The 25,912-nt window shown below is 36.5% G+C and overlaps 2 protein-coding genes across 2 annotated transcripts; one reads left to right on the forward strand and one right to left on the reverse strand.

Moving 5' to 3' along the window:
- Positions 1 to 80: 80 nt before the first annotated feature.
- Positions 81 to 25,844, reverse strand: LOC127942847 (podocalyxin-like protein 2). The gene is made up of 8 exons (XM_052538840.1): positions 24,977 to 25,844; positions 12,087 to 12,311; positions 7,801 to 8,486; positions 6,946 to 7,020; positions 3,783 to 3,939; positions 2,593 to 2,654; positions 2,296 to 2,475; positions 81 to 2,062 (listed from the first exon to the last, which is right to left on the reverse strand). Exons 1-8 carry the CDS (start codon positions 25,008 to 25,010, stop codon positions 1,850 to 1,852), a joined length of 1,632 nt encoding a protein of 543 aa, XP_052394800.1. The 5' UTR covers positions 25,011 to 25,844; the 3' UTR covers positions 81 to 1,849.
- LOC127942888 (uncharacterized) lies at positions 14,106 to 19,972 on the forward strand. The gene is made up of 8 exons (XM_052538901.1): positions 14,106 to 14,466; positions 16,914 to 17,103; positions 17,259 to 17,349; positions 17,437 to 17,513; positions 17,987 to 18,112; positions 19,289 to 19,402; positions 19,542 to 19,586; positions 19,808 to 19,972. Coding segments are annotated over exons 2-8 (645 nt in total). The 5' UTR covers positions 14,106 to 14,466; the 3' UTR covers positions 19,810 to 19,972.
- Positions 25,845 to 25,912: the final 68 nt, after the last annotated feature.

The raw sequence follows: 25,912 nt of genomic DNA on the forward strand, positions 1-25,912 counted from the left end.
CGAAATCCATAAATATTTGAATTGTAGATGGTAATTCATTCATTATTCAGTAGAGGGCAGCAATGACAGTCCGTACTTTGTGGTGCATTTAAGAAGCACCGGACAAGAGTTCTCAAAACATTTATTTTATTTTTAATTTTTTTTTTTTTTTTTTGCATTTTTAAGAGGTGGGATAACATATAATTACCAGAAAATGACGAGATCTAAACCTCCTTACAATCAGATACATAAAGCAGTTTGAAGTACAAAATCAAAATGGAAAAAGTGCAAATTTGCTAATAGCTCTTGTACCAGGACAGAAAGATACAAAACAAGCGTTCAACACTGGCGTCAAACTCTCCTACGTCGTCAAGGCTTAATAAACAAACAGAATGCATGTATAAAACTTTCTGGAGTACTAACCATTTAAATCCGTAAAACATCAACGGTTCACGTTTGCTAAATTGTGTACAATCAGTTGACCCCTGACGTGTGCATAGACAATACATTTCTTCATGCACTTAAAATGAATAAAGAAAAGCCTTTCTGTTGCAACAAATAAGATTGTTCTTTGACACATAGGTGTACCATGAACAAGATCATCACAATGATAACTATTTTTTTTTTATTGTGATAACTGTTTACGTTTAAAAAATTGAACGATTTCAATGAACACTGAAAAATATAAAAGAAAACGTTACCTAGCACAATTCAACACTTTTCAATATGAAAGATTCTTTTGTACGAAGAATCTTGTTCTGCTTTGGAGGCTGTTGGTGCTGAGCAATGTTAAAGGTGCAATATAAAAAATATAATAAATAAATAGCAACATTAATCTAGTGCAGAGCAGCCAAATAAATAAGCAAGGCTAGGCGACCATCCAGCATCCAGCATGAAAACACAATATGCAGCCTGCTTAACTGTAAATACTTGCATTGAAATACATATAAAACGAGAATGACTGATTATAGTGTATTAGAGATACACTGTCTACTGTACATCTAGAAAATAACCTTGGTTCAACCTGTCTTCAAGTACACTAGTGTTTTTTTTCCGCAATTCACCCAAAAGAAAATAATAATAATAATAATAATTTAACTGCCTTAAAGCTGTTTTAAACGTGTATGCCACTTTTCCATGAAAAAAGATTTGAAAATCTTTATGGACAATTTCATAAAACGCATTTTAAAGTCTGTGTAAAGGCTTATTTTTTCAAGATTTGGATTACCTTTATGTACCTTTTTGTTCACATTCAAATTTGGCTGGTGGTTAATAATCTTTCTGTGGTGTGCAAACTCAGAACACATTTAATATTGCTTTATGCAGATTTTTAATATGGCGTTAGGTTTGCTACCATTGGTAAAAAATAATAAAAATAAAATAATCCACTATTATTATTATTATTATTTTTAATAGTGGTCACTATGGACCGTTTTGTATGGAAACAAAATGTTATGAAGATCCTTCAAAATTCTCAAAAAAGTAAAACAAAAAAATGTCAAAATTTTAGTATAAATTTGGAATGATGAGAGCGAGTTAAACGACATGTTTAGGATTAAACTATTGCTTCAACAGTGCAAGAAACGATTGCATAAGAAAATTATAATTAATTTTAAATTGCCTCACTGATTGTTCGACACATTCGATTTAAATAAATTCTGCACTGGTCTCATATCATACAAGTCGCATTTTAATGCACTTTTTAGTCCGTCTGAATTTATTAATACAGATAAAGAAAAACGTCAAAGAAGCTAAAATACATCACATTTTATAGAGCAGATGTTTTGAAAAAGCTTAAAAATGTTTTGTGCCTTCACAGTCTGTAATGTGATGCTTTCCCGCGCCGTTTTCTCTGACAGTATTCCCGCGATTAAAGATGCGTGTCTTCCTCCTGATCGTCTTCCTCGTCTTTCCCGGGTTTATTGACGAGCACCCGCCATCCGCTTCCCGCGTCTCCGCCCGCCGCCACCCCATTGGCGCTGTGCTTCTTCTCCTGCGTCTCTGATTGGCTGTCGCTGGTAACGTCCAGTGTGGGGTTGTCATGGCAACCGTTCTCCACAAAGTTAAGTTCCTCGCCTCTCGACTTCGGACGCGTCGTATACAAGAGAAGATGAGGGGGCGGGGAGGGTAATTAAGTTAATGATTTTGAACCCGATACGTCATTCAGAGATTGTTAAGGTTAGTAATAAGAATTCGAGTTGCATATTAATCGCGCTCGAGGTCTATTGGCAGCATCACTTGTCATTACCACAGAATATTTGTACTTATGTACCTCAGATTAACGTTATGAGTACAAACACCCTATCAAAGACCTACCATGTTTTTGAGTTTGGGTAAACGTCGCTGCCAGCAGATATAGATGATTCCAGAAGCAATAATGAGCACACAAACCGATCCGATGATTACTAGAACCACAAACAGATTTCCGAAGTGGCCACGTGACTGACTGGGCCTCGAGTGGCACGTGCTCACGGTCGAATAATTCTGAATTCCGATCTGAATAAATCAATAATAATAATGAAATAAAAAATAACAGTGTTATGAATAATAATATATTATACATATTGCATAAATCTATTTAATTGATTAATATTTGCTGCATTTCAATCTCACCTCATATAGACCTCTTCTGATTTCCCCCAGCATTGACACAACATCTTTTGGAGGGATGATTTCTTTAGTGAAAAGACATTATGAAAATAAATTAGACTAAAATACTATAGAAATACAAGTTTGGGAACCCCTTGCAGAATCTGTGAAAATGTGAATAATTTTAACAAAATAAGAGAGATAATATACTAAATGCTGGAAAACTGATTTTTCAGTTTAACTGTTCAGAAAAAACAAGGAACTCATGCAAAACCATCACAAAACAGAAAGACAGTCGAGGATCATCAGGTAACCACACACAGTATTCAGAACCAAGGGTTCACAAACTTTTGAATGGGGTTATTTTAATAATTTCAGCAATTTTTTTTGTCTTGTGGACTATATGCAAACATATTTTATGAATAATATCTTAATCAGGACAGTACTAAATAAATGAATAAATAACATGCATTTAGTATGATCTCTCTTATTTGTTTTTAACAAATTATTCACATTTTCACTGATTTTGCAAGGGGTTCCTAAACTTCCGCATGCCACTGTATATGCATTGTGACTTTTTGTAATAACAAATAAGCACATTTACCCCTAAAATCCTCAATGCGATCCACAAAATTATTATTATCAAAATTATGATTATTCTAAATAAATTAAACCACATTCAGTACAACAAATATTACAATATCAAATGAATACTTCAATAACTTCTAGTAACATGTTATTTTATAGTGTCTTTGTTACACGTTACATGAACTTACTATAGTAATAAAATAAATGATACATTAATGCATGCAATAACCCAAAACCAAGCCCTAATCCTAACCATACAGTAAGTACATGTTGTTAATTAATATGACTGAGTATTTGAATACAATGTACACTGTATCTCTGACACCGTAAAATAAGTGTAACCTAATTTTGGTAATAAGAATTGAGGGCATAATGGACTTCACTGACATAAAGAAGATTATAAAAATGTTACAAATGCAAAACATCTTAAAACAGTGGGTATATTTTCTTCAAACAAAACATTATTACTCATTTTATTCTTTTGATTTTGCGAACTCGAACAAGCCTTTGTCAGGCTTTCTTAGATATTACTAACACCTCTCATTTTAACAATGAATCTTACATTACATGTGACCACAGAGGCCCTGAGTAAGTGTGTGTGTGTGTGTGTGTGTGTGTGTGTGTACCCTGCTCGCTGGCTAAAGCCATCAGGAGCTGGTGGTCCTGTTGTGTGGGTTTGCTGAGGAAAATAAGCCAGGAGCCTTGTGGGATGTTCATCTTTCTGGAGAAAGTGTTTTCCAGCATCTCCAGGAGTCTGTCGCCGCTCTCCATACGAAACTCATCCTGTGAAATACACATAAGACACACACCATCATGTAAATGTCACTGTCCTAAAATGATAAAAAAAAGAAAAAAAAAAGACATTTACATTTATGTGTGTATGGAGGGATATAAAATCCAAAATTAATTATATAATGAAAATGCACCATGAAATGCAGCAATAAATAAATACATATAATAAATTGATGGTATAAATAAAAATAGACAAAAACTAAATTAAGTACAGCATAAAAAGGTGTAATGAATAAATAAAAAATAAAGTAAAATATGAGCATAAATAAGGCGTCGGTTGCATTAATGTAAATAAAAATACACACTGAAATGTAATATAGAGGACAAATTAAAATACATATAGAATTATTTAAGCTAATAATAAACAAATACAATAAATTGGGAGTATAAATGTGCACAAAAATATATATTTTTTAAATAAAATATATTTTACTGTAATATAGTGGACAGAATAAAAAAATAAATAAACGGTGTAATCAGTATAGCAAACAAAATTTGAAAACATGATTATATAATTATATAATGCACCATGCAATGTTGCAGACAATAAATAAATAAATGAAAATGGAGAATAAATAATCACAAATCTCAAAGCAATATAGTGGACAGGAATATTAAATACATCATAAAATGGTGTAACAAATAAATGAAAAAATATAGTAAAATGTGAGCATAAAATATACATAAGTTGCATTTACCTAAATAAATAACATGCAATTTGTCAAATAATATAGATTTCGAAATGTGCTATAGCAAGCAAGATAAAATAAAAATATGATCATATAATTATACAAGCTGTAATGCATCATGAATAAAAAAAATACAATAAAATGGGAGCATAAATGCACAAAATTTATGTAGAAATAAAATGCATGTAAATGTAATATAGTGGACAGTATGAAAAAGATACATCATTGATGCATCAAATAATGTAATAAATAAATAAAATAAAATGTGAGCATACTGAGAATGCACATGGAGTTTGTCAGAAAATAGGTTAGACCCTGAAATGTAATATAGCAAACAAAATCGAGTAATAAATCTATGATGATATAATTGCATACCTATTGATGATTAAAAGGAAAAGTGACATAAAAATATCCTTGAAATAAACTGAGAACCAGTGACCACCTAAAAAAAACCAGTCTGCTTGGTCTGTTACTGAGACGTCATGTCTACGATGTTTCTCCACCTTACGTTTGCGCCCAAGAGGCTCAGTAACAGACGTCTTCTGAACAGAAATCAGACTCAGTTTTCTCAATCTCGAGCTCTCGTGGTGTGGGCTGGACTGGTTTCTGATCAATGGCTCTGCAGGCGTCGGGTTCAAAGCATAAAGCAGGGCTCCATCGCAGGAGATTTGGGAGTTTAGTGCGCATCTGTCGGAGCACCGCCGGGGGGAAAGTTCTCCGTGATCGTGCTGCAGTTACGTGGCACTGAAGCGTTTCATGTGGAAACAGACAACCAGCTTCTTCTACACCAACGAGAACGTGTTTGTGCCGATGAAACACCACCGGGTCGCTTTAGACAGCAGTGAGACTCAACAGAGAACTGAAGCTGAAGTCTCGGATGAGAGGATGCTGTCTCCTCTCATCAATGTCTCAAAACACAGTGATTCCAGTCAAAGACACGGCTGTTATAAAACCAAAAATACCTCGATTGAAATGAATTACATTAAAAAGAAGAAGATATTAAGAATTCATTCCCATGATTGATTCATTGTGAAAGAATCCATTAATTATGACTGAATTCACTCCCACTTCTGATTAATTTATTAGTTTGCTAAATTTAGTAAGTCACAGCCACATTCACTAATTTGTTCCTTCATTTTAGTTAAATCATGGCTGTTGATTTACCCAAATTTAAATGAGGGAATGAATAGCTACAACATGGCCAGGTTTTACTGAAAGAAAAGAGAACAAAAAGATAAAACGTGGACATGAATTAGTAAGTCGAGGAAACAAATTGTTAATGGATTATATATATATATATAAACTGCATGTAATGTGTGGGACTCTATATAGTTCAGTCAGTTGCGGAAGTTAAAAAAATGGTTTAAAGTTGAAGTACTAGAAGTAAAACTGAAATAAAAAGTACTTAGACAAACTAATACAAATGACTAAAACGCAACATAATTGCTACAAAATAACTAAAATTTGATGTAATGATACTGAAATAACACTGGTGTGACATCTCAAAATGAATATCTCTGATCAAATTGTCACAAATCAAATGATCTGCTTATGATCTTTATTCTTCTATGCCAATTATTAACCAAAATGAATGGGACTGTCAAGCTCAAAAACATTACATAAAACTGCCACTGAACCATAGTAAAAGTTGCCAATATGACTTTATGTGAAGAACAGACACTGTGGTGAATGGGTGCCGTCAGAATGAGAGTGCAAACAGCTGATAAAAACATCACAATAATCCACAGCACTCCAGTCCATCAGTTAATGTCTAGTAAAGTGGAAAGCCATCAAGACATTTTTAACTTCACACAATTCCTCTGTCCATAATATTGCTTTCTCCAGTTAATTTTTTTTTTGTCTGAATCAGGAAAGAAATATGCACAGATCAAGCACCGTTTATAAGTGAACTTATATGTGGATGGATTTTGATGTCGGGGGACAACAGGGGATGGACTTTTTCTTACTTGAATGAAGCATTATTATGCAATATCATATTTTGGCCAGAATACATAGTTTGAAGTTAAAGTTTGTTTCTTACAAGAGAACATCTGTATGCTTCTCAAGATGTTAGTTGATGGACTGGAGTGATGTTTTTATCAGCTGTTTGGACTCTCATTCTGACGGCACCCATTCACCGCAGAGCATCCATTGGTGAGCAAGTGATGGAAAAACTGATTTTTGTGAAGAAAATGCAAGTGGTTTGCATATGCAAGAACAATGTGTGGCTGGGTTCTAGAGAGTTCTGGGTTGGGTTTTGTAAAAAAAAAAAATACAAATAAAAATAAATTTTAAAAATGGCTCTTACACAGTCAAAGTTGTCTGTCATGTTGAGTATAATGTAGCCCTTTCCTGCGAGGTTGCTCCAGTCGACGCAAATCACCTGCATAGAGAGAAAAACAAAGAGGATGTTTAGCAGTCGAAGGATCGCAGTGAATTGTTGTGGTTTAACCAAAATGCTAGCTGACAACAAATCTATAAACGCATTACTCTTCAAACACTGTCAGATGAAATCAATCAACAGTGAAATCATTTCCACAAAGACATATTTCATCCAAACAAACAAAGAAGAATTTTATAGTAAGGACCACCTGTAGATATTTGTAAAAGTTGAAATGAAAAAAAAAAAAGTACATAACATTCTTTGCAGCGTTGTTATTGTTAGCTATTAAAGATCATTTTTGAAATTCGGAGGGTGACATGATATACAATATATATAATAGATATACATTAAATTAAAAACAACAAAATGAAAAGAAGAAATAATGTGTTGGCACTTACTGACCTAAATTGAAGTACTAAAATAAAAACTGAAATAAAATGTTAAAGTTATAGCAAATTTTTTTTTATAAAAATTACAAAACAAAAGTACTATAACTTGAGCTGAAATTACAAGAATAAAAGCTATTTCAAAATAAATACTTTAATAACACTGATTCTTTAAAGACATTTCTTGTTATACAGTACATATATTAATAAGATACTGTTATATATTCACATATATATTTAAAATAATAAAAATATACTTTATTCAATAATACATATTCTTATTTTTGATCAGCGTATCTAACCTACAGCTGAATTTAATGCAAGGAGGATTATAATATTGTATTATATATTATTGCAGAGCTCAATTAATTTGTCATTTTCTGCCATTGAGTACCTGCTCGGCCTCCTGGGATAGCTCGGAATCGTGAAGCTCCTTTTCGACGAGATATTCGGTGCCGCCGTGACGAAGCTCCGCCCCCTCCTCATCCGCCATTGTGGTGAGCAGCGCCCCCTGCCAGGCGGTTTTGGTGAAGACCACGGGTGGCAGGTCTGAAGTTGGGGAGGATGAGGGTGCGGTTGTTAGCGGCGTGAGGTACCGCCATTCATTCTCTTCCTCCTCATCCAGTGCGGTGGGGAAAACTACCAACTCTTCTTCATCCTCCTCTTCCTCAGAATCATCCTGGTGTGGTTTGTCAGGCTGCAGGGGCTCCCGGCTGGGAAGGGGGCCAATTTCAGGAGATGTGGGTGCTTGTGTTACCTCATGGCTCCTCTCGTCATCAAACAGGTCATCGGACGTCTGACTCCTGTCAGGCTCAGCTGTGGCCTCTGTCTGGTTCTGACGTGTGACTCTAAGGAGAGGGGGCGTGGCAGTGGTGTGGGCGTGGCCTTCAGCACTGGTGATTGACGGACCCGGGGAGGTGTGGGGTGAGAAGCCACTCGATTCTGAATCACGCTCCCACCGCTCCAGGTCCACAGACTCAGTCGTAGGGACAAACAATGAGGAAGAGAGGTTCGTCACAATGGGCTTTTGGCTCAGAGAAAGTGGTGAAGATGGTGGTTCTGGGGACGAAGGGTTGTAATCTATGATGAAATAAAGCAAGAAAAGTAAACATTTCAGAGACATAAAGTATAAAGTACACATGTACTTAACTATTCTAAAGTATGTTTATACTTAGCTATAACTGTATTGATTGTATCTATAGTTGGTTTTTCAAGTTTGGAAGTATTGGATTTTAGAGACCAACCGATACTGATTTTATATGATTGATACAATACCAATTATTTTAAAATGTGTCTGTAAGCCAATGATTATTTCTTTATTTATGCTATTAGACTACATCAGGGTCATTATAATTAACTAAAACTAAAAATTAATAAAAAAATTAAGTTAGTAAGATTTATTATTTATCTAAATATAACATCTGAAATCACTAAATCTTAAACTGAAATCGAATTTATAAAAATCTAGCACCTTAAGGCAAAAACTAGTGAAAATGAAAAAATAAAAATAAAACGATTAAAAATATAAAAAATTAAAAGTGCATTAATGAAACTAAAACAACACTGGACTACACCAATAAAATAATTATATGCATTACAGATATTTAACAATATGATATATTATAATAATTTACTAGATTCAATTTTTTTAATGTTTTAATATGATATACTAAATTTTATTTATGCCATTATACTGATGCAAAGTTGTGATATAAATAGTCTTAAACTTATTTTCATCTTTCTTTAGGGCTACATCTAAACATAGCTTAACATTGTCTTTAGAGACCCACCATTTATCGGTAGACTTAATATTAAACAACCGATAATCTAAGTTTAAAAGTGTGAATATCTCTAAAAGTGTCCATATCGGCCATCTCAAGTCAGATACTGAAAAGCATAAAATATTCTAAAGCATGTTATAATATAGCATAGCCTTGTAAACATTTAGTTAGTTGAGTTTTACATGATAGTTCATTGATATAGAGCAATCAGGTACATGATTACAAAACACTGATTAAGAAAATGCTGTTTTCACAGTTTAGTATAGTAGGATGTGGTATAGTAAGATCTGACGGGAGCATGCTGTCTTATTCATCATTAGTTTCTTGAGTACAGCAGATTGGAGCAGCTGCACTGCAGCACTGCACCTGCGTCTGGCACAACACACACATCAGGGACCCGAGAGCGCTCGAACGCAGCCTGATTTTTCATGAGACACACACACTGCCACACTGAAGCGCTGTAATGAGGAGAGCTATTGTCTAGAGTCAGCAGGAGGGAGACCATCTATCTATACTTCATCATGAAAATTATCATAACTGGATGTAATTTTTAAAAAAGCAGCGTACCAGAGAGTGTGTGGCAAGCTTTGGCACACTCCTCCAGTGACAGGAAGTTATTGTGATTTTCTCTGCAGCCCCCAAATATGAAGTTTTCGCACTTTTTAGTGACGGGGTTAAAGTGCCAGCGAGGGATCGCCCCACGATATATGGATGGACGGATGGGTGAACTAATGGACGGATAGATGGATGGATGGACTGATGGATGGATGGACTGATATATGGATGGACGGATGGGTGAACTAATGGACGGATAGATGGATGGATGGACTGATGGATGGATGGACTGATATATGGATGGACGGATGGATGAACTAATGGACGGATAGATGGATGGATGGACTGATGGATGGATGGACTGATATATGGATGGACGGATGGGTGAACTAATGGACGGATAGATGGATGGATGGACTGATGGATGGATGGACTGATATATGGATGGACGGATGGATGAACTAATGGACGGATAGATGGATGGATGGACTGATGGATGGATGGACTGATATATGGATGGACGGATGGATGAACTAATGGACGGATAGATGGATGGATGAACTAATGGACTGATGGACGGATAGATGGATGGATGGATGGACGGATGGATGAACTAATGGACAGATAGATGGATGGATGGACTGATGGATGGATGGACTGATATGGATGGACGGATGGATGAACTAATGGACAGATAGATGGACGGATAGATGGATGGATGGATGGATGAACTAATGGACTGATGGACGGATAGATGGATGGATGGATGAACTAATGGACTGATGGACAGATAGATGGACAGATGGATGGATGGCAAAATGTCTAAAACATCTAGACAGACTGAATGATAGATCAATAGACTGAGCAAAAGAAGATCTCTGTCTATTTCCTGAACAGATGAATGCTCATTTCATTTTGAGAAGGTACAGGCACAGAGCCAGGAGAGAACACCACACCTGGAAGTGTCTTCACACACACACACACACACACACACACACAGGAGCTCTCAGTCATAGTTGTGTCCACCTGTCTCTCCATATGGCTGATCAGTCGAGTCTGTTTGCGGTGTGACACGGCATGCGCGTTACTCATTCAGCAGCGGTTGACTGTGAAGGGCTCTCGTGTTCACGCTCAGATTTACTGCTGTGCGCGCAAATCCACTAATCTTCCATATGTGCTTGTGTAAAACAATTAATCGAACATTTTCAAGTTTGTCTCAAGTTCTGAAGTTAAAGATAGTTGTGTTGTTGTCTATCAACCTAACTATCAACCTAAAACTGTTTCATGAGAGTGAGTTACGTGCCAATGTTTAGTACATAGTATTATGGGTTTGCTCAAAACTCTAATATGATAAATTATAACAGTAATGTCTCATGAGTGTGAGACATTACTGTTATACACACAAAATTTCACTCTCCTCATGGCAGAAAATGATTGGATAGCTCCGTCCTTCTCTCCGTCTCATACGCACACACCGGAAACAGGCCACTGCACTTAGCGAGCTAGCAGGTGACTAAAAATAATACTGTTTTCGGGCACATTAATTCCCAGAAGTTGTGTAGAAAGTGGCTATATTTTCTCTACTCACTGCTGCCAAACACATCCACGAGCACAAGGTGGACTGAAGAATCATCAATGGAATTGTTAAAGCCGACAAAACTCCAATCAACAAAAATAAGGTAAACATCAGGAGGGGACCGTAGGCGTTGAGGAAATGACGCACGGTAATGAGTACTAAAAGCTGCTGTTCACACCACTTTACACCTCTAACTGGAGTTTAAATAACTGTCTAGAGGCTGAGTCATACAGAGATACTGACTTAACATGAATCTGTCATCATTCAGTGCCTTTGCACAATTTATAGATGCAGTGTTTCATTTTGCAACCATATTCAAACATAAATATGCCACCAAATTAGGAAATTAAATGCGTCAAACAACAAACCCGTAAAAGCTTAGTTCGTCATCGGAACACAATTTAAGATATTTTGGTTGAAAACTGGGAAGCTTGTGACTGTCCCATAGACTGCCACGTAAAATACACTGTCAAAGTCCAGAAAAGTATGAAAGACATCGTAGAATACTCCCATCTGCCTTCAGTGGTTCAACCTAACGCTATAAAGCGACTAGAATACTATTTGTACACTAATAAAACTAAAATAATGACTTTATTCAACAATTCCTTTGTCAACAGTTACAGTTTACATCTCTACTTGACAAATGAGATTCATGACATCAGACGAAAAAGGAAAGGTCTTTATGCCTTTAAAAAGTTTACATAGACAAACTTGATGAGCTTGGAGTGACATGCATGAATCATGTTTTGACTTACTGGTTCTACTCACCATTAATGGCACTTAGGTCAACACCACTGTCTTTGGTCTCGATTTGAGCGTTCTTGCCATCCTCGCTGTCTTCGCTGAAGAACCCAGAGCTCTCCTGTGAACTCTCTATGAAGCCAGGCTTGCGATCCCTCGAGACCTCATCGTGTTCCTTAAAGCTTACGTGAACATCCAGACCTGGACCAGCGCTCAGAACCTTGGCACACACCAGAACCAGGAGAACTGAACCTAAATGAAAGGAAAAAGAGCTCACTTTTTGAACTCGGACTCATTGAATACACAGATCAAATTCAGCATAAATAAACCAAACCAAACTCTTTTACTGCAAATTAATAATTTTTAATTGATTCAACAGTGACAGATGCTTTCAAGGATCTATAGATCCATCACTGACTGGAGACGTCTTGAGTCCTGATGGACTTCAACCACAGATGGCTCCTTATCATGGCGGCTTAGTGTTGTCTTTCAAACCACCCGGTCTTATCTTTCCTCACCATACCAGGTCACCGAAGGATTAGTGCTGCTTTTAACACTGGACAGCCAAAAATGGAAACAACTGGGGGGGAATCTGTTTGAGCCAAGTTGGAGTTTCAAAGCCAATTAGAGAGTTCTCTAATTCTGTCAGTGCATTAGTTTTTATTCATTGATCAGTTTAATGAAATATTTTCTCTAGCAAGGCTTGGTTTAATTAGTGAGACCAGCAGGTGTACGTCTCGGTGACTCTGGTATTATATCTAGCTTGTGTGTGACTGTGTGGTAATTAACAGGATGGATAAACCAGGCACTTCATGCTCCAATTTATGAATTGACCAACTTTGTTTTCTGGAAACTTTCCAGTGCTTTTACAGACCTGGTGCAACCAGTGAACTCAAGCCATACAATGCTGCGGAAACTTCCAAAATGGGATATTGCTGGAGAGTACAATACCAATTGACTAAATGACATTAACTCAGTAATTCTACATTCAAGTTTGAATTCTGCATTTGGATGTCTGAATACATCTTGCATTCAACATGGAAAGGTTCAGTGAAATGTCACCTGAAGATAAAAATCATCACTTGTACACCTGCAGAGTAAGAGCTAGCATACATACCATAATTCTCCACAATTTGGACATTATATAACTTTGTTGCCATGGTACTTTCTTACTTGCATTCAAAAATGGCGCAAAAACTCGTTGCACGGCTTGATGTCAATAATGCTGAACATTCTTGGATCTTGATAAGTCTAAATGGCATTTTAGAGCCAAGATTAGCAGTGAATAATTACTGAACTTAATGCAAAACTATTGACTTCAAAAGACTTGGAATACAATGGGATTTCATCATGCCTTTATTGTCATTTGTGGAGCTTCACAATCCCTACATGGTCACTTGTCAACAATGGTCATTTCAGTTTACAATAAAAAGACTAATGACGGAATAAAAATTTTGGGGCTTTTCCTCCAACTTTATATGCTTCCTAAACATGTACCACTGAATAGACCAGCCCAAAAGTGTTGTAACAAACACACATTCAGCTCTATCTCTGTGATGTATGTCATTAGAAACCGTCAACGTCCCACCCCAGTAGATCACATTAATTATGGTCGATGTAATCGAATAGTGCCTCAGTGGACTCCGGTTTCTGCAAGGCAACTTCTGACCTTGGTTAAACAGCAAATAAAGAGTGTGAATTTGCTGACGGCTGAACCCAAACACATCTATCTCTCAGGAAGCTTCTTGGCCTTGTGCCCCAGAGATGCTCTCAAAGTTTGACGGTACATTAATCACAAAATCTAATGAAAATCACAAAGATGAATCATTTGCACATAAACTTGGAAGGACAAAAGAAGAACTTTCCCAGGTAGCAAACAGACGTTGGGCCAACGTCAATATGGGTTGGTTACGTTGGCCCAACCTATCGGACAGAAATACACCGTTGGGCCAACGTTGATATGGTCAGCGGCAAGGGCCCCCACTTCTTTCAAATATATGCAGCATTTCATGTTTATTCTTCCCAGTAAACATGGGGAAAAGAGTGTCTAGCTCCTTTTTATGACGTTGTTTCCAAGCAATAAAATGCATCAAATGTGAAATCAGAACAATGTATTTATTAAAGATTACAAAGAAATGACAGGACATCGTATTACAAGAGACGGTTACATAAAATAAAAACAGTAAAAATCGCTCTTCATCTCGGTGAGGGACAGATGTTGCGCTAGTGCGCTTGGCCTCGCGCAGCAGAGAGCGCTCCGGCCGCGCGCGCACTAGAAGAGCTGATGCGCGAGCTCATTCAAGAGAACAGTGAGCGCGTGATTTAGAATTATCGTTATTTTCCGTTATCTTTTAACCGTTGGCCTTCTTCTAGACTTCACTGCAGCCGTTAACTCAGCCAGTCCAAGGTAATCTGCTCGATTCAATACATTGTTTTAATATATAATCAGTCTATTATCTAGTGAGGCATTGTGATGGCTTCACGTTAGCAATCTGATGTAAATGTAGCCTTATAATTTAGCCAGCCGTCAGCCTGCTAGATTCTAACATTGTAGCTTTCGTAATCTAGATGAAACAGACGCGAAATCAGCTGTATACTATAGTAACTGTAATTAACGTAAATTTTTGTTTGGCAGCATACTATGTCTGCAAACAACATTTATTCAGACAGAACACTTAAACGTCAGGCAAAGCGGAGGGCTTACAATATTCTTAGTGAGGTTTACGTCAATACTGAATCTGACGCAGCTGACGTAAACATATGCCTGGAAAAAAACGCCCCTGCTGATGATGTGTGGTCAGATGCTGCATCTGATTGGCCTGTGTCCTATGAATCAGATGAGTTAGAGACTGCGTTTAATGTTGACGATCACGTGATTGATGGATTTTGGTCAAATGCTCTGACAGACACTGACTCAAGTGATGATGAATTTGTTGAGGCTGCAGAGTGTCTTGGGGAGGAGCTCAGAGACTGGGCAATAGACAGCCAAATACCACAATGCCATCTAAATGGGCTGTTGGGCATCCTGAGAAAACATCATCCATATCTCCCAAAGGATGCCCGCACTCTTTTAGGCACTCCAACTAATTATGAGGTCCAGCAGATGGCTGGTGGCACCATGCATTATTTTGGAGTTGAGAAAGGCATTAGGCATGTGTTAAACCAGACTGACCCTCTCCCAAAGGCCATTCATTTACAAGTGAATATTGATGGACTACCTTTGTTCAAAAGCAGCAATACGCAGTTCTGGCCCATTCTAGGATTGGTAGAGGAAGACAAAACAAAGCAACCATTCGTCATCGCTTTATATCTTGGATCTAAAAAACCAGAGAATGTCAATCTGTTCCTAGAATCATTTGTGAATGAATATGGAAAGCTTAAATTAGAGGGTGTGGATGTACTTGGCAAATGTGTAGACATTAAAATTTCAAATTTTGTTTGCGATGCAAGTGCGAGGGCTTTCGTAAAAAAACATTAAAGGCCACAATGCATACCACGGCTGTGAAAAATGCACACAGGAGGGAACATGGGCAGACTTTTCCTGAAGTCGATTCACCTTTACGGACAGATATGTCTTTTATTAATAAAGACGATGAGTTTCACCATAAAGGGACCAGTGTGTTGACAAGGGTTGGAATTGGTATGGTCTCCCAATTTCCATTAGATGTTATGCACCTGGTTTTTCTTGGGGTTGTGAGAAAGTTGATAGGGTTTTGGATGAGGGGACCACTTCCATCTCGTTTAGGTGCTCATCAGATAGGCCAAATTTCTGCAGTGCTTATGTCCTTTGCCATGAGACTCCCCAGAGAGTTTGCACGGAAAGGGAGATCCCTTGTTGAGGTAGATAGGTGGAAAGCAACAGAGTTCAGAACTTTTCTCCTGTACACTGGTCCAGTAGCACTGAAAGACCATCTGCCGAATGTTCTATACCACAATTTTATGCTTCTGCATGTAGCCATTCAAATATTATGCTGCCCCTCACTGTTTCTCCAGTACTGTGATTTTGCTGAAAAGTTACTGATCACCTTTGTCGAGCATTTTCAGTCTGTTTATGGTAATTACGTTGTGTATAACATACACGGGCTGATACATCTTGCTAATGATGCAAGGCAGTTTGGTGTGCTGCATAATTTCGCAGCTTTCCCATTTGAGAACTTCCTCTACACATTAAAAAAAATGATAAGGACCCCTACCCAGCCCCTTCAACAGATCATCAGGAGATGGTCAGAAAAAGCAAGTGTCAGAACTAAAATAAGGGTGTGCAAGGATGGTTTTTACCAGGAACATAAGAATGGGCCTTTTCCATACAATGTGACATCTCAGCAGTTTACACAGTATAAGAAATATGTAAATGGTGGAACTTTAATTAGTTTATCAGAGGGAGACAACTATATTCTGTTCAAGGGAGATATTTATATAGTGAAAAACATTTTAAAAGACAAGGAAGCATCGCATCTAGTCTGTCTTAAATTCCAAAACAAGTCATCTTTTTTCACCTATCCCATTGATTCATCAATTCTTGATATATCCTTTGTGAAACAACCTGGGCAGTCATTGACTATTGTCCCTACACAGACTGTTTCAAAAGTCCTTCTTTTACAGTATAAGGATGGGTTTGTGGCATATCCTTTACTGCATACTGCTTGATTTCCCCAATCCCCCCCCCCCCCCCTTCTGTATCTGACAAATGTACAGAACCTACCAATCATAAAGAATAGTAACAATAAGACTAGGAAATATTTTGGTTTAGATAGATTTCCACTGGGTAAGTAATAGAGCTTCAATAAATGTATATAGTTTGTAACACTACATATATATATATATATATTTTTTTTTTTTTTTTTTTTTTTATAGATGTATTCTATAGTTGTTTTTACTGAAAAGAATGAGACAGAGGTGATACCAAGTGACTGGCTGAGCATCGACAAAAAAATTTCCTTTTGGCCCCCATATAATAGTACAAAATGTAGAAAAGCGGTTGAAAAAAATGAAACTCCTGATGAAGAATGGAACGAATATATAACTGAATGGGTGGCTGAGTATGGTAAGTCTTTAAGGAATTAATTATTAATTATTACTGAGAAATATAGAGAAATAACTATTCGAAACTTAAAAGATGCTCCTTGTGAGTTATGCCAAGCAATTCTTTTCAAATGTTCAGATAATAGGCTTAGTGATGTTGTTTGTTTCTATGTTTAGATTCCTATGAAAAAGCCAGAAGAAAGCTGGTGAAGTTTTGTAAAGGCAACAGTTTGGAGTCTACAGATGAGGACAGTGTACGGAAAAGAGTGTATGTTTCCTCTGTTCTCCTTTTATAGCCTACTGCTTCTATGCACTGCGCTTTTAAAAAATTGATTACTCTTAATGTGTCCAACAGACCATCATCAAAATATGTAAATGGATTTACATCAGGAAGACCTCCAGTGCAGGCCTCAACAAGCTGGCTCCACACAGGTACAGACGAAAACATACAGTAGTCATTGCATCATTTCCCAACATAGCTGGTCACCACAGATTCCTTAAATCCAAGACTTGGGAATATGGTCCCCTTAGAATTAATTAAATTAATTTCCTGTGAATAAGCCACAGGAGAGTGTTTTATGCAAGCTAAAAAAAACATTAATACCATATTAACCGCTCTCGTGTATTAACCTGAAGAAATTTAGCAAAATAAATGTATAAACTGCAGCTAATAGTTGGGAAATTACAGTACAAGGTTATATCTGACATTTCTGTCAAAATTGAGTTGTAGTAAACTATATTTAATTCCAAGGGGACGATATGTTGAAAGGAACTTTTGAGCATTGGTCACTTTCCTGTTGTATAAGATCGCAGGACGGAAGAACTCTGGACGGAAGTAAATGTTGTGATGTTTGGCAATGTATTATACATTGTACGGATTCTATCTCTTACTGTTCCATATGCAGAGACAATGGAAAGACCAAAAAAAAAAAACTTCTGCAGTAATGGAGCCAAAAGACTGAAATTGCCAGCCATACCACCATTTGCACCATCAGCACCTGCTATGACAGTCCCTGAACCAAGACAAGATGGTACGTAGAATTATTCCAAACCTTTTAAAATAGGTTTTTTTTTTTTTTTTTTAAAGGAGTTTTTAGTAATTTCCTTTTTAGTCTCTAACATGGATTAGAAACTGTTCAAGGAACAAAATAAAATGTATGTAACCAAAAATGAGAATAAAACCAACTTCGCCTGGCTAAGTTGTACTATTTTCAAATGATAAACCTTTTAAGCCCTGCTTTTAAAAATTAGCCTTAATATCAATGAGCTGAAAAAAACACATAGACAACATATCAAATGTTGAAAATGTCAAATTTTACTATTTTATGGGAATTGTAAGCACATTTTGAATTTAATGCCAGCAATACGTCTAAAAAAAAAAAAAGATAGATTCAACAAAAGGCTGTAAAAGTTATGATAGACAACTAAAGAAGAGATGCAGACTCTCTCTTTATATGTTCAATTCTAGTTATAATGATGCATCGTATGTTTGTCTGATTCAGAAAGAGAACTCCGGCTCTACCAGATGCTGGAAGAGATAAAGGGTCAAGTCAGGCAGAATACGCTCCTCCTTCAGGCCATTATGCGAAGAGAGAATGCAGCTGAAGTTGTAAATGAGGAGTTTCAGTTTCCATTAAGGAGCATGACAGGCATAAAAGATCTGGAGGATAGGCTGTCAAACAGAGACACACAACGTTCTTTAGTAAATTCTAATGATGTTCTGTTACTTCACTTAAAAGAATACTAACATACGTAGAGAGAGATCTAGATTTACTGCTGCTTAACACATGATTTTTTTTCATAGACAAGATATCTTACCAGCTTGGGTGGAACATCTGCCAAAGACATTGTCCACAGAATCATGAGGGAAATAATAACCAATGAGTTGGCCAACAATTTTAATTGGCAAGGGAGAGGACAGAAGAGCCCATTTTCTACACTCTTGCTAGCAAAAGTTGTTATAGGTGATATGTTTTAAAAAAAACATTCAAACGTTCAAAACTTAGACATAACTTTGAAATAGCAAACCAGGAAACAACCCCTTACAGTCTCACATAATGTGTCATTGAATAAAATACAATGCAAGTCAATGAAAGAATGCCAATTAATCCATTAATCATACAGAACTCTACAAAATACACCTCAGATATGATCTATCTGCTAACCCTTTCTCTGTTTAATTTTCTTTTTTAATTTCATGCTGACAGATGCAGCCAAAAAACAAGGAGCAAAAGTGGTGGAAGCCGAGGAAAAAATAAAAACCTGGCTGAAGTATAGTGGAGACCGAAATGGAGGAAGAAAAAAAAGAGCGACAGAAAAAGGTACACAAGCCCTTTTATGTCTGATCAAATATGTTAGAAATTATTATATATATATATATATATATATATATATATATATATATTAATATATAAGTAAATTTACATTTTGATAATTACTATATTTTTTTCTTTAACACAGAAAAGCAGAAGCCTCAAGCAGATTCCAGCAGCTGTGAAAGTGAATGTAAGTGTCTTCCAATGATTGTTTTTTCTTCCCCGTCTAACCCCACCACTAAACAGAGGTGTATTTCATCTTTACTAGGCGTACACTGCATTAAGATGTATATAAAATTTGCTACCCCAACATGATGAAATTTTTTTTTTTCTGTTTTGGGTTGTGTAGTTAAAATAGAACGACAAATCTTAAATGTTCTAAAAAGTTGTTTGTATGTTGTTTTTTTACAGGAGTATGCTGCTACTTCTCCTCCGCTCCGTCTAAATCATCAGAGCCACACACAATCTCTAATTTGCTTCAAAAAACTCTGCAGAATCCGGAAGAGAGTCTGCACATTTTCTCATTAAACTGCAATAAGTTAATTTTGTTACCAATAAATTCATTTTTATAACCAATTTAGTTTGTCTGTTGTGCCGTCTCTAAATGCAATTCAACAGTGAATAGGCCATGTCACAATCTTAAAATTTGAGTGTAAGGTAGGTAAAGCCTATTTATTTATAAGTTTGCAGATTTACTATTAATGAAGTTGGCAGATGGTTAAAATAGGCTATATTTTTAAATTTGTTAGGTCTGCTGGCTGTCCAATGACATGGTTGGCCCAACGTTGGCCCAATGTTGTTTTAGTGGTTTTTAAGTTGGCAGAAGGTTGGTAAGGTATTTTTAGGTTGGCAGAAGGTCTGCTGGCCGTCCAATAATATGGTTGGCCCAACGTTGGCCCAACGGACAAAATTACGTTGGGCCAACGTCAGCACCCAACGTTGGCCCAACACAACAACAGTCGTTGGGCCAACGTTGGGCCAACGTCTGTTTGCTACCTGGGTTAGGAGGTAATATCTTGCCAAAAATGTTTGTAAGAAGATCTTCAAAAAAAAACCTTTTCCAACCTCTTGATGAAAATACTAGTGATCGACCGATGTATCGGTTTACCGATATTTTTCCCGATATTTAAGCATTTTTCCATAATCGGGTATCGGTTTTGTAATATCGGATTCGCCGATTTACGGCGCCATCTTGTGGCCGTTTTGAGATTTCCGCCATTGCAGCCCGGGCGTCTGAGGAGATCAGTCAACAACAACTCAGTGCACAGGTAAAGTATATGTTCTACTTGGTAGTAGAGTAAGTATATGTTCTCTGCTTTAATTAATCAACTTTATTTAACATAACAGACATGCACAAATGAGATCTGAGACATAAATTCCTGATATAGTTAATTTATGCAGCTTGTTTCTAAACAATTGAGACGAACTCATTGAGTTACGTAGTGTTCGTCATGTCCTGCTCCAATAAAGACGTATCTTTACATGAATTAAATAAAACAGACATGAATGAGTGCATGTTGAAAATAAAAAAAATGTTTTTTTTTTTATTCTTTTATTATGTGTTTTATGTTCTGTCGCTGTCATTCTGTTGTACTTCGGAGCTTCTGTCACGAAAACAAATTCCTCGTAGGCTATGTGTAAACATACCTGGCAATAAAGCTCATTCTGATTCTGATTCTGAAAAGCGTTGAATTTAATTCTCTATCTGTTGTATTTGCTCACCATTAGTCTAGAAGAGAGTTTGTTCATATTGCTTAGCAACTGACGGATGATCTGGAGGCTTAAGCACGGCCACTGAATGAAACTTTTGACAAGATTATCTTGTTTAAACACCCTAGATTATATTATCATTTACTACATAACAATTATTTCGCTAATACACATATAAATATAGCCTACCGCTTTGTGGAAATTAATTATTTATTATCTCCATGCGCGATCGCGGTTGATTATAGCAAAACAGCACTTTGTCAGTTGGCATTTCATGATTAAACATTAGATTAAATTTAGATCATATGATGCCAACTGACAAGTGCTGTTTAACTTTATATAGTCTCGGGAAAAAAAGTTCGTTCATATTGCTCAGCACCTGACTGGGTTGATGATCGGAAGCCTCAAGCAATGCCACTGAATGAAACTTTTGACAAGATTATCTTGTTTAAACACACTAGATTATATTATAATTTACTACATAACAATTATTTCGCTAATACAAATATAGGCTACATATACCGCTTTGTAGAAATTAATTATTTATTATCTCCATGCGCGATCGCGGTTGATTAAATAATAGTCAAACAGCACTTTGTCAGTTGGCATTTCATAATCTAACGTTAGATTGAATCTAGATCATAAAATGCCAACTGACAAGTGCTGTTTAACTTTATATAGTCTCGGGATAAAAGTTTGTTCATATTGCTCAGCACCTGACAGGGTTGATGATCAGGAAGCCTCATGCACGGCCACTGCATGAAATTTTTTTATGGAAGCAGGCTTACAGGGCAGAATGCTGAAAGACTCTGTTTTCTACACTAAAACCTAGTTCTGCTTAACTGGGAGTATTAAGTTACACTACTAAATAGCTATGCACTCCTAAATAGCCCTCCCGCCCCCACCAATATGTTAGAATCATTTTTGTGCTTTATTTTTTTACCTCATCAAAGCTTTTATTTTAAAACAGAGACACTTAGTAACAGTGCACTTAAATTTTTTGGACTCAGACCCCTCTATTTATTTGTGTATAAATATAATGTTTTTTTTTTTTTGGTATGCAAGGAGGGAGTGATTGTTATAAATAAAATGTTTTTTTTTTCAGCTCATTTGTGTTGTAATAATTGTCAGAAACAGAAGTATAACAGTAAATAAATATCGGTTCTGCATATCGGTTATCGGGTACATAAACATGCAAATAATCGGTATCGGTTATAAAAAATCAATATCGGTCGATCACTAGAAAATACAGGATATTTGGTAATTTAAGGTCTTTTTTCAGGAAGATTTGATGCATACAGAAAATAATTCAATTGATCAATAAAAACGTTCAATAACCGATCTACAAAATGTCACTCCAAATAAATAAATAAGCAATAAATATCATGAAAATAATGTCAAATGACCACCCAAAAAATCCAAATGGCAATGAATATGAAACAGACATGTTCTTGACATCTTTAACACTCTGGTTTCATATCAAAGCAGTCGCAGCACGTCCAGCGCCCACCTGTTTCTGTCTGACTGATTTCAGATGTCTTAAAATAGTGCACATTCATCCGTTCAGACAAAGTCCTTTTGTGATATCTGATACGGTTACACAGATCCGTCACATAGCAGCTATTGTACTAAATATACGAGCACTTCAGCCAGCGCCAGCATCAGACGCTCTGAAAGAGACGAGGAGCCTGAACACAGAATAAAATGATTCATAAATCATCAAACCCAATAAAGCTTGGACTTCAGGCAACACACAGTGAATACATAAAGCTGCTAATTATTTCCCAGTCTAAAATCCTCTCCGTCTCTTTTCTTACCTCTCAGAGAAAGAGCCACGTCTGATGCGAGCAGCTCAAGACGGGCTCAGTGGCGAGATAAATGGTGTCACCTGACCTGAATGGGTTTACAATGCAGCAGTGCCTGTGGGTGTAGGTGGCACTGAGTGTTAGGAGTCAGATTTATAAGACTGGCAGCTGCAGGTCTGCAGTGCCTGATACTGCTGGAGCGTGAATGAGTACTGAATGATTACCAAATACCATGCTATTTCTAGTGGTACAATGTTCAATTAAAGAGGACATCTATAAACACAACTGTACTGTAACTATAACCTTAATTAAATTTCAATACAGTACCTTGACCAAGGCATCAAATGTTCTCAATATTGTAAGCCAATATACTTAAAAAAAATACCATTGTATAAGTTCCAAAAACATTGTATTAGTAAACTTGTTCCACAAAAACAGGGTAATACTTTGGTATATACTATAGCATTAGGTGATTATTTCAAGAAAATACCAGGGTATCAGTGATACTGTATTAATAACCTAAATTAAATGGCAATACCTTGGTATGTTCAAGTACTTAAAGAATACCATGAAATAAGCTTAAAAAAAAACAAAAAAACATGGTAATCTCACAAAAACTGTGGATGTGTCAAACATTGACACCAAATGTTTACTATGTGGTACAACCAAGGTATACAATGAAACAAGTACAAAAAGCATTGTATTACCAGAGTTATGCCACAAAAAGAGGGCGATATATTGGTATAGTATTACCAATGATAACTGGGTACTCCAAAAAACATTTTTAAAAAATTACAGTAAAGGTGTAACCATGGTATTTGGTAAATTGATTACCATTCGTATAACCACATTTTTACTACAAATATAATGGTTAAACTATGGTCAGTGTAGCAAAACTATGGTTCATTTGAGGCTACCATGGATTTTCTTTAAGGGACAGTAACTATAAAGTAAATATTTATACAGTATTTTGACATATACCAAAATATATCATATTTTGATATATATGATGATATTAGTGAGTGATTACCATGCCAAAATTAAAAAAAAAAAAAAAAAAAAAACACGCGCCACCATTTCCAGTATATATAGCAAATGGTAGTCTAATATACATTAATAACAATACAATGGTACCATCATAATTTCCTATATACTCCATGCCATTTGCACGTAACTCCAATTTACTTAAAATAAAATACTAAGCTATTACCATGGTAAGTTATAAAATACTCCAAGAGGGTGAGAACAGAATCAAATTTCAATTGATTTCAGGGTGAAATTAGGTGTTGAACGGAGACTTGTCTTTAGCCTGAATCTGTGCTGCCCATTAGACTAAACAAAGCTGACCTATGATTGTTGTGTCTGGTCATCGGTCTGTCTGGAGCGGCTTTTGACCAGCACAATCTGTCAGCCGTGGCCTCATGGGCATGACAAGCCCTCACACACACGCCGTGCCAAACACAATCAGCGTCCACAACAGCTGCGAAATGTTCTTTTCTCAGTTACACGGTGAATCATGCTGACCAGACCTGAATACATCAGCTCAGTCTCCAGATAGAGAGGAAAAAGGGGCGTGTGCCATAATCAGCCAGATCAATAACACAAATATCTGAATGATTTCAATGACTGGACTCTTCATACTGGGGATGAGGACAAGCAAAGCACATCGAACAAATCATAAATGATCATCTCAGAAAATTCTTTTTTTTTTTTTCTCTCTACTCATTGTTGCCAAGTGTTGATGATGCTCATTGGTTTCAGACACAGTGTAACGCAAACAATGTGATTACTGTGCAAGCTTACAAAACTAGTAGTCTGTTGATTAAACAATCAGAATTTGTTTTTAACCACATATTAACATTACATCAGGGTAAAAAATTTTTTTTAATTCATACATTCTCATTTAAAACAGATTAGTATAAAAATATAATAGCGAATAATAATAATACCAAGCAATAATAATAATAACACAATGCATTGATTTTCTTTTATAAAAACAATAAATTAAATATGTTGTAATATATTTACATATGCATTCATACAACACAAAAATGTCTGAACTCACCAAACATCAGGCACTGGACAGACGCGACTGACATCTCTGCAGCTTTAAATGATCGCGGTGAGAAATAATCGTGTTTCAGATTGTTCGCATGTGCATCATATGGGACTTACTGACCTCAGCGTGCGCTAGACAAGACGCACGAACACGAATTAATCATCGGAACTGAAACAAAGCGTGGGGTGACTGCGAGGGAAACTAGACGGTGGGTTTGTCTGCTGCTCTTCTTGCAGTCAATGGATTTGCAGCGATAGATTATTTTGGAGTGTTTGATTCCTGGCGCAGTGACTGCAGGCGACCCGTTGCAGCGACGCAGGGTCCTAAACTCCGCCGAACTTAATGTTTTACCTGTCAGCGATGGAATCCCGACATCGACCAATCAGAAAGCGCCGATTAAGATAAACCACGCGCATTTCAGACAGTGCATAAACAATAATGAAATACAGTAAAAAGTTAACCCTTTTCCTTTTCTTTTTATTTGCTTTTGGTACGTTTTGCGATCTCGTTTCTGCAAACAAAATAAAAGGTAAATGCAACGGTTTGTATTAAATTGATGGCGCTTTATTAAAATAAAATACTAACGTTTCTCAGAACTACAAGTTTATAACCTCATAATTGAAAGTTTACATCTTACAATTCCATTTTTTCCCCCTCGCAACGTGAACTCAAAAATTCAGAGGAAGTCGGTTGGAACGGCGATATATAAAACCTCAATTTTGAGGTTATAAACTTGCAGTTCTGAGAAAAGTTTGAATTGTTAGAAATAAAGCACCATCAGTTCAAGACAAACAGTTGCAGTTACCTTTTTGTTTGCAGAAACAAGTTCCAAAAACATTTGCAAATCAAAATTGCGATTTATAAATTGAGAGAGAGAGAGAGAGAGAGAAAAAGTAAACTCAGAATTTTGAGAAAGTCAGAAATTTATAAGTTTACAACATA

The sequence above is a fragment of the Carassius gibelio genome, chromosome A22 (genome assembly GCF_023724105.1).
Source record: "Carassius gibelio isolate Cgi1373 ecotype wild population from Czech Republic chromosome A22, carGib1.2-hapl.c, whole genome shotgun sequence".
NCBI classification, from domain to species: Eukaryota; Metazoa; Chordata; class Actinopteri; order Cypriniformes; family Cyprinidae; genus Carassius; species Carassius gibelio.

Bases quoted from the DNA above. Each gene is read 5' to 3' on its own strand.
- LOC127942888 (XM_052538901.1), top strand. From the start codon at position 16,914: ATGTATTCTATAGTTGTTTTTACTGAAAAGAATGAGACAGAGGTGATA. The intron at 17,104-17,258 runs GTAAGTCTTTAA...TTCTATGTTTAG, and splicing joins TGAATGGGTGGCTGAGTATG to ATTCCTATGAAAAAGCCAGA. The intron at 17,514-17,986 runs GTACAGACGAAA...TTCCATATGCAG, and splicing joins AACAAGCTGGCTCCACACAG to AGACAATGGAAAGACCAAAA.
- LOC127942847 (XM_052538840.1), bottom strand. From the start codon at position 25,010: ATGTCAGTCGCGTCTGTCCAGTGCCTGATGTTTG. The intron at 3,940-6,945 runs GTAAGAGCCATT...TGTATTTCACAG, and splicing joins TGACAGACAACTTTGACTGT to GATGAGTTTCGTATGGAGAG. The intron at 2,063-2,295 runs GTAGGTCTTTGA...ACGCGTCCGAAG, and splicing joins TACCCAAACTCAAAAACATG to TCGAGAGGCGAGGAACTTAA.